Below are 10,166 nucleotides of genomic sequence, written 5' to 3'. Positions count from 1 at the left end.
CAGCTTGGGGGTTTTTCATCGTGATCTAAGAGGGCGCTGGCACGAGTCAGCCCGAGTAAGTCACGAACCCAGGTGAGGTTGGTCCCCACCTCACGTTTAAAAATTCCTCTCTCACCAGTTGGGCACCTGCCCTTGTTCTATGAACGAGGCTCTCGAGAGAGCGATCTCAGGTCTCAGGTCTTCCATCCCGAGACACGTGTCACCCGATCACTTAGATCCGAGGAGGCAAGATGGAGCACCTAACCACTAGGGTTTCCATCTTTTTTTTCTCAGAAAAAGTGTGTCTATCAAATGACTACGAAAAAGGGTTTATAAGGGACAAGGATTGTTGGAAAGGGCATCTTTAAATAACCAACAGATCCCCCAACTCAAGATACCATTTTTGGGGATTCAGGTTTGGGCGACACCAGTGGTGTCGCTCGGGCAACACGTCTAGTGTCGCCCAAATAAACATGGTAAAAACTCCACAAAAAGGCAAGAAATCAACTCCCAAAAGAAATTTCCAATTTGGACCTGAACAGGGCTGGACGACACTAGTTGTGTCGCCCTAGTCAGCTGGGCGGCACTACTTATATCGCTCAGTCTAGGCTGGGTGATAATCCAAGTGTCATCCAAACCAAAGTTGGTCCAAACTGAAAAACTTCCACTTCAGGTGTGTTTCTCAGCCTCTTGTAAAGCTCTTAGAGAAATTTGGGTCAAAAAGGATTTTTTTACGGTTTTAATGAATTTTTTGGTAAACCAAGGCGTTTGTAGCATTCCGGGTCAAAACAGGGTATCTACAGGGTTCTAGGTAAGCAGAATGGTTTTGGGTCACAGGGTAGGCTGTGTGCACTATGGATTTGGGTTTACTAGGACAGTGTGGTCTTAAGGGTTCAGGAAACCACATAATTTATCAGATTTAAAATGGGGTGTCTACAATGGTACACTCTAACCCCTCTTCTTCTTCTTACCTTTCTCATGGTTTGCATGTGAATGTATGTGGGAATGCTCCTAATCAACAAAATGGGGATGATAATACTAATAATTATAAGAACAAAGGGTAGATGAAATAGGTACCAAAGGAAAGGCAAGGCCAAAGTGGATAACTATTCCAAGCCCCCACAACCATATCCATATGAGGGGAACTATGGGAATTATATTCCAAAGAATAAGTTTGTTGATGTGTTGGATCATATGAATGATTTTGTATTATGGTATTTAAGGCCAAGTCATGAACAAAACAAGAATGGAAAGGCTTATGAGAGATGGATTTCCCAAAACCATGAAGTTAATTTTCGAAAGGACTGTGAGGCTTGCATACAAGGCAAAATGATTAAGAAATCCCATAAGAAGGTTGAAAAGACTACTCTCGTATTAGAATTAATTCTCACCGATATTTGTGGTCCCATGAGCGTGCCTTCCAAAAGAAACAAAGAACAAGGAGATAAGTTTAAATTTTAAAAATACAAACTAGACATTCGATGCTCAGAAGGATTCCCTAGCCTCTTATTCCATAACTCAGCAGAATGACTCTAAATGGCAGGCAAGGCAGTGATATTATTAGGGACATATGATACGAAGTGATATAAATCGTCTCGCACCTTACCGGCTCCAATGAGCTTCCTTGTGCTCAGGTCCTGAAAGACATAAAAGGTAAGGAAAATGATAGAAGCAAAGTTCATGAAACTAGTTTATTTTCTTTCTGAGAGAATATTGTGAAGCTGGAACACAAAAAATATTATCTAGGCTAATAGTTGGACTCAAGTTGGATTGGCCTATATGAGTAATGGAAGTAGTGCTACCATTAGGCATACAAACAGGTTTACCATTATGCTTTGGAACACAAGTTGATAATCTAGAAGTGGAACAAATAAAGTGGTTGGAAGCCCCGGAATCAATGATCCATGAGTCATCATTGTTTTTAGGAATGGCGAGAAAAAATTTCATACCTGCAAAATTTGCAATAGTAGGTTGGATTTCAACATTCAGTATGGACATCCAGTGCTGATATTGGCACGAGGTTAAGGAAGGAAAGTTCATCTTGGATGAACCCGAAACAGTTGTACTATTGCTGACGAACTGTACACCTGAACTAGTGTTGATGTTCTGCTGGACATGGTTGGCTGATTGTATGGCTGAGTTGTAAGGGTGTGGCATATCCTTGGCCTTGGGATGGCCAGCAGGATACCCCACTAACTAGTAACACTTGTCCTTCATGACCATAAAATCTCACAAAATGGACTCGGCTTCTTTTTTCCATAGAACCCTCTATTCTCCAAATTTGAATGAGCCTCAAGAGCAGTTGCTTCTCCTTGCAAGGGTTGACAAATTTGCAACCCTTTTTGTTGTTCTTCTTGCAGGACTAAGAAGTAAACTTTCATGATATTGGGAAGATGGTCCATAGCCAAGATTTGACTACGAACGGTTCCAAAAGAGTCACTAAGTCCCATTAGGAATTGGTACACTTGTTCGAGTTGTTGTTGGGCATGCATCTCCTTAAATGATCCACAAGTGCACGCATAAATTTTCGATTAGGAGGCTAGTTCGTCCCAGATGGCTCATAGAAATAAAGTAAGAGGTCACTGAAGATTTGCCCTTGTTGGATTGTAGAGAACTTCTTCTTGAGATTATAAATCTTTGGACCATTTCCTTGAGAAAACCTGTCCTCTATCTATAAGATCTTTGGAGAGTACCTTGAGTAACCATAAAACCACCATGTGGTTGTATCTCTCCCAATTCTTGAGAACGGTAAGTGGTTCGAATGGTTTAGGAAATGAACCATCTACAAAGCGAACTTTATTTTTTGCTCCTAGAGCCACGGTTATGGCTCTTCTCCACGTGCTATAGTTGTCTCCAAAAAGAGGTTTAGAGGCAAGTATGGGTTCGGCAATGTCAGAGTGATGGAGGTAATAAGGAGAAGAGAAGTCGGAAGAAGAAGCATTGCTACTTTCAAATGAAAACTGAGACTCATTACCTGATTGTGAGTTTGCATCGTTTCTATTGTGCGCCATGGCTTGAAGTTGAAGAAGAGAGTTAAGCAAGTTCGTTATGGACTTTACTGCTATGATACCATTTAAAATTTGTAATTGAAAAAGAGATGTGAGAATTTGGTGTATTTCTCTATTGATATTGAGCTATATATAACAATGTACAACTGGTATAAAAATATACAACAATATCTCTTGATTGTGGGGATGATGAATAATAAATCTCTACAAACTAAAAGGTTACAAAAATGGGTAAGTGAATCTCTACCAACTAGGAATGTAGATATGGCCAAATCAATCTTTACAAACTAGGAATGTCCAAGTAAATCTCTAAAATTTGGAAAGTGAGCTATACAATCATCAATATTTTGGGGTGAAACATGTAAAATTCTGGTGTTCTTTTATTATCCTTATCTGCTTTATTTTTCTTGCTCTTTATCAGTAAAAAAAATCAACCATCACAATATACTTTGTTCTTATTTATCATATTAATCCAACAAATCCCCATTTGAGAAATGGGGTTGGGACATCAGTAGTTAGGGGGGATGATGCCTCAACATAACGTGTCACACGTTATTCTCACCATTAGCATATGAGAAAAATAAAAATAAAAAAAAAAATAATTTGTCGCCTCTCAAAACCTCATGACTTGATGAAAAAACATATTATTGAAGGCATTATCATACTGTCTGCCACCCACTCTTCAGTCAGTACTAAAAACGTTTGTTGGATGAGAGAGAGGTAGAGAGAGAGAGTGCTCCAGATGTGCTACTAAGAATATTTTCTAAATTCTTAAAAAAATAAGAAATTAAAAAAAAAATAAGAAATTAAAAAAAAAATGAGGCCCACAATTTAAGTTCAACACTACAAGCATGCAACACTTTCTTCGAAATTATTCAATACATCGAAAATTTTGAAAATCAGAAGGTCCTCCAACCCATTGTCACTGAAAACTTAGGAGCTGATCAACTTCGAAAGATTGATCCACACTAAAATCACTTGCCACCAATGATGCTTCTCCAATGCCATTCCTTGCCTGCAACTCCACAACCATTTCAAGCAAGACCATGGACTTCTCTCTAGCCTTGGCGGATCCCCTTATCGAAAGATCAGTGAGAAGCAATGACAATCCCTGCTCCTCAGCCTCCAAAATCCACTCGTCTCTCTCCTTAAACAACCTCAATAATATCTCACATGAGCTTTCCTTACTCAACATGGACCTCCTCCTTATAGCACCCACCACCACCCCAATGCACCCACTCTCTCTCCGCACAGCCGCTACACCTTCGCTATGCCTTAATAACAAGTTCAAAACGCTGAGCGCTGAACCTACGAGCTCTTCTCCATCTTCTCTTTCTACAATTCCTAGCAAGAGAGGCACTGCGTCTGCCTCAATTGCAAGAGTGTTGTTACCATGGAAAAGAACGAGCTCACCAAGCGCACTTAGCGCGTGTTGGGTGGCTCGATATGGGACATCGAGCGAGCCCACGAGGGCTTGTATGGTGCCCTCTACTCCGAGCATGGCCTTGTTCTTGTGGTGCAAGGCTAGGCTACAAAGTAGCGAGGCGGAGAGCCTTGAGGTCTCTTCCTCGATTTCATCGAGGAGGGTGTCATTGAGGAGGGAGATTAGGCCGGGGGTGGCGAGGGTGGGTTTGAGCTTGGGGTTTAGAGAGAGGTTGAAGAGAACGGAGAGAGAGAGGAGAGAGGTAGCTGGGGGGTTGGGGGGCCTAGAGAGAGAGAGGAGGGTAGGGATGGCTTGGTGGGCTTGAGCAAGTTGGTCTCGGTTGTGTTGGCTGAGCCTTGTGAGGGCCATGAGGACATGTAGGGAGGTCTGCTGCGCTTGGAGAGAGGGGGGTTGCAGAGCTTGGGCCAGGCTCTGGGTCATTATGGCTTCAGTCGACATTTGTTGACTCCTTTGTGACTGGGCCAAGCTTTGAGTGGAGATGCTTTCTGTGGAGGTTGACATTCTCTCTCTCTCAACAATTGCAGGGATCTTTAGTAGACGAGGCTGGGAAAGAGAGGGTCTGTCACTCAACAATTGCAGGGATCTTTGGAAGACGAGCCTGGGAAAGAGAGTCTCTCTCCAATCGGAGGGGTCTTGGGAAAGAGAGGGGGGCGGGCAATGGAATTCGATGCTATCTAGAAAAATGTAGCATTGAAATCCTCCTTCCTTTTGTTCTGTTGCTTTTGGAAATATCGTTATAAAAGATTCGTACATAAAGCTCATAATTCTAACACATTTTATTTGCTCTAAAAAACAAGGATATAGGAAACACTAGCTTTTTATAGAGAGCGAAAATCTGAATTGGGCAAGAGAGAAAAACCAGAAATCTAAATTTCTTTTAAAGTAAAGTTTTGGTAAATTTAGATATACTACAATTTATAAGTATTTATTCACTTAAAAATTTATTATTATGGCATTATTTATAGTTTTTAATTAATGGAAATTATGATAATTATGTAGTAGTATCAATTAATTATTACATATTATAATTAAATATAATTTATTTGATTCTAATTACATATTGACAATTACATAATTTACACCTAAATAACATAAATTTTTCAATTTTTATAATTTAATATTAATAAATATTATTTGTCAATAATAATTAGTATGATTACAGTTACTCATTTTGATTCTATTAGTTGTTACTATTCAAATTGATATAAATATTCTTAAGAATATTAAGAATATAATTGTAATGGTGTATTAAATATTATATTAATTACACAAATAATTAGAATTAATTATATTCAATTAATTATACTGAAAATATTATTGACAAAGCCAGATTTCTCCAACTTTTCTCTAGTTTTAACATTATGGTATGAAAAAAAAATACACTCAAGTCTAACATACCTCTTTGGTCTACTCCAATGTCCTAATATATTTATCTAGGTTTTCTCTAGTTTTAGGATTTAGCTTCACAAATTAGATAGAAGTTATGAAGAGGATATCCTACTTTGGGTATCCTACTTTTGGTATCCTAGGATATCCTACTTTGGGCATTAACCTAGGTCGTCAGAAACAGAGGTCTATGAGAACCCTGAGGAAACAACTCAAGGCCAAAAGATCGACAATAGGATAGTGAGAGGATATCCTACTTTGGGTTTTAACCCACAATGGGAAGGAGAGAGTTGAGGGAAATGCATGAAGGATGACAACCAAGAAGAGATCAACAACGAAAGATTGCAGAGGCGATAGGGGATGGAAAAGAGAGGAGAGGCAAATAGGAGGGGTGGAAAGAGGAGATGAACAAAAGGAAGATGAGGGAGAGAGAGGTCCAAAGTACAACTAAACTCTCAGAATAAACAAAAGAAAATAGTCAAATAAAAGAAAGAATAAAGATGAAAAAACAGAAAAAGAGAAAGTTAAAAGGGAGACAGGTAGGGGAAGAAAATAAAAATGAGAGAGAATGAAAGAAAGAAGAGATAACTAAACTCAAAACAAAGGAAAGCACATATATTGTGAGTCGCAAAGCGGCTAGATCTGACCTATCGGTGTCAAGATTTGGCTCATAAGTGAGAGGAACTGACTCAAAGGCAACAACTGGCTATGGCAGCTGCTATAGGTTGTGAGTTTCTCTCTCTCTAGGCGGAGGGGGTCGCTGCTACTGGTAGTGGCTGCTGTTGGAATAGGTTGGGCAGATCTGCTAGTGTTTTCTCTCGGAAAGAAAATAGGTCGAATGGTTACTAGAGCTTGGCACAACTAAAGAATGGCAAAAGTGGTAGCTAGGGAAGTGGCGACAAAGGAACTAGCTTGACGATGGTGGTGGCTGGAGACGCAGTGGCAAAGGCTTGCCTTAGAAACCTTAGCAGCTTGTTAAGTTAAAAGATTTCTTGCTTCTCACAATCCTGAGTTTCTCTCCTCTTAAAGATGGAAAGCTATCTATCCCTTTGATTCTCTCTCTCCCTCTATCTTCCTCTCTCAATTCTGCCAACATACTCTCTCTATCTCTCTTAATCTCTTAGAGTTGTGTGCCTCTTCCTCTCCCCCTAACCCTGAATATGTTTAGCATCTTTTTTTCTCTCCTAAATATTATTCTCCTATATTAAAATAAGTACATACTCTCACCCTCACATGTACCTCTGTCTCCCTTATATCTATCTATTTCGTTGATTTTCTTTCTCTACCTCTGTCTCCCTTATATCTATCTATTTCGTTGATTTTCTTTCTCTCTCTCTCTCCCCGACGTACTCTCTCTTTTTTATTGTTTTTAGCCAACTAATCTTCTAGATAATTTTCTTAGACCATAATTTATATTACTCCTTCCTTAAAATCCATTGCCATGAATCTAACCACTTGTATCTTAAAATATGTATACTCTCTCTCTCTCTTCGATAAAATTAGTACATGGATGCACTCTCTCTTCCCTTAAATGTGAGAATGTCTCCTACAACCTCTATAGAATTAGGTTCCCTTTAACTTGTACCCATAAACCATTATTTTAGTTTTCATTTTATTTTATTTGTTTTTATATTATTTAGATCACAATTCAGATTGATGCACACCCGATCTGGATAACCAATCTAGCGATCTGACATGGATCTATGGGTGAACAATCTAGCCCACCAATATACACTTTAAATGCAGTTTAAAAGGACTTTGATGGGGTGCCTTTCTTCTTCTTCTTCTTCTTTTTTTATTTTTATTTTTATTTTTATTTTTATTTTTTATTTTTTATTTTTTGCCGAGAGACTTCTCACAACTAAGGATGAGACTCTAAGTGGAAGCCCAAAACCTTAGAACCTCATTAGAAAACACAATCCATCCTCTTAAAACCCCAACAAAAAACGTAGTTTCAGCACCTAAAACTCATCAAATTGATTATTCAGATTGCACCAATTATGGATAAATAATAGATTAATTTTAAACCCTGAAACTAGGATGTCTTGTAATGCATTATTTGAACAGTCTATTTTAAAAATTTTGTAGATCCATCACATTTGCATATATTATCAAGGGAAAAAAAAAACTTCTACGTCATTATGCAAATTTCTGCACACTAACTGCATTATCTATTGGGGTCTGGATGCACACGGGTTACTTCTTGAAAGAATGCATAGGTATTATGTTAATCAAACCCTTTATTGTTCACAAATAATTCCAAAAACAATCTCTTAACTTGTTTTAAAACTCAGAGCTTGTGTTTTTGGGTCGTTGAGACCATAGAATATTCAAATCCTTCTTTTGCATATCTATGATTTGATTGCCTAAAGTCGTTTGGGCATAGTTTTAGAGAGCATATCCGGGATATCCACATCCTCATAACCTCTCATATTCAGCATTTTGTCATTCCAAAAAAAACTTGGAATAAGCAAATATAAGTTTTTGAAAAAGCTAACTTTTGCATTGGGGTACATGCATCTTCCTTTTTTTTCATTTTAACTCATAAAATGATATTATCCTATAGGTATAATATTCATATTGTTATTTACAATAATAATAATAATAATATTATTATTATTTATTTTACTTTATATTTTATTATTATTATTAATTTAACTATTTATAATGAAATATCATCAATGTAATTAATTTTAGTAATATTACATTATAATATTACATTATAATATAATAATATTATACTATAATAGTAAAATATAATATCATTATTTTTATTATAATACTATGTTTTAAAATAAATTTAAAGTATTTATTCACATTATAATATTCTATTAATACTAACAAAATGATATTATATTACTAATATTACTTTTATATTTTATTAATTTTTTTACATTTTATTGAAATATTTTATATTTTTATTAATATTATGATAAAATAATTTTGTATTATTAAATAATATTGATTTGTAAGATTGCTATCCTTCAAATTATTTATTATTATAATGGTGATCATTTATATATAAAATAATGTTGTATTATTATATAATATTGATGTGTATTATTGCTATATTTCAAATTATTTATTATTATAATGGTGATCATTTAAATATATTTTTATTATGACAACATTATTATCTCAATATATTAATCTAATATTATATTAATATTATAATATTGTGTATTTTATTATAATATTGTATTAATAGTAATAAATGAATATATATTTACTATAGACCTATTGTGCTTTGATCAGAAATACATTCATAGGACCGGGATATTAGAAGTAAAAGAAGCTTTGAAGAGGATGAAGATAAGAAATTCTTTAATACCTGATCGTATCGCGATAGAGGTTTGAAAGTGCATGGGGGAAATCATCATTTATTACCTGACCAAGCTGTATAACAAGGTATTGAGAACAAAGAAAATGTCAGATGAATGGAGGAAAACTATTGTGGTATCTATTTGCAAGAATAGATGAGACACATAGAATTGTGCGAACTACCAAGAGATCAAAATTATGAGCCATGTTATGAAGTTTTAGGAGAGACAGTGATTGTCCAATGCCTATGGTATGAAACGAGTGTATCAGAAAACCAATTTGATTTTATGCTAGGCTGTATTTTCTATATATGCAACTGATTGAGAAGTTTAGGGCGAAAGAAAAAGATTTCCACATGGCCTTTATTGATCTAGAAAAAGCCTATGATAGATTACCTGGAGATTTATTTGATGAGTGTTGGAAAAGAAAGAAGTCTTAGTTAAGAGATATATTTGAAGGAGTGCTAACTAGTGTGTGAACAATTAGTGAAGATGATTGAATTTTCAATAACAATAGATCAACATCAGAAGTCCGCGTTGAGCTCATACCCCTTTGTCTTAGTTATGGACGACCTGCCTAGACATCTACAAGATGAGGTACCGTGGTAAATGTTGTTTGTAGAAGACATAGTTTTAATTGATGAGATCCAAAACAACGTCAACATAAAGTTAGAATTTTGGAGGGGTGCTTTAGAGTCTAAAGTTTTTAAAATTAGCCAAACTATGACAAGGTATTTAGAATGCAAGTTTAGTAATAATAAGAGTAGAGACGAAGATGTAGCTAAGATCAACATCCAAGAAATACCAAGAATAGTATACTTTCAATATCTTAAGTCAATAATTCAAGAAAATAGAGAGATTGAGGAAGATGTCGCATATAAACTTAGAGTTGGATGGTCGCTCAGAAAAATATGGTAGTTAAATTGATTAAATTGTTTAAATGAACATTACACTCCAAATAAATAACCAGAGAGCATCACATTTGGGGCCAAATTTTGTCATGCATTCCATATCATAGAAGCACACACA

General features: G+C 36.1%; 1 protein-coding gene across 1 annotated transcript; it reads right to left on the bottom strand.

The window, feature by feature from the left end:
- Positions 1 to 3,817: 3,817 nt before the first annotated feature.
- Positions 3,818 to 5,076, bottom strand: LOC148782043 (uncharacterized). Its single transcript, XM_088868462.1, has one exon. The coding sequence runs from the start codon at positions 4,930 to 4,932 to the stop codon at positions 3,910 to 3,912; it is 1,023 nt and encodes a 340-aa protein (XP_088724588.1). The 5' UTR covers positions 4,933 to 5,076; the 3' UTR covers positions 3,818 to 3,909.
- Positions 5,077 to 10,166: the final 5,090 nt, after the last annotated feature.

This window comes from Amborella trichopoda, chromosome 5, assembly GCF_054954075.1.
Source record: "Amborella trichopoda isolate Santa Cruz 75 chromosome 5, AtrichopodaSantaCruz75HAP2 v2.0, whole genome shotgun sequence".
NCBI lineage: Eukaryota > Viridiplantae > Streptophyta > Magnoliopsida > Amborellales > Amborellaceae > Amborella > Amborella trichopoda.
The sequence above is the reverse complement of the archived record's forward strand: the minus strand, read 5'-3'. Positions and strand labels throughout refer to the sequence as shown.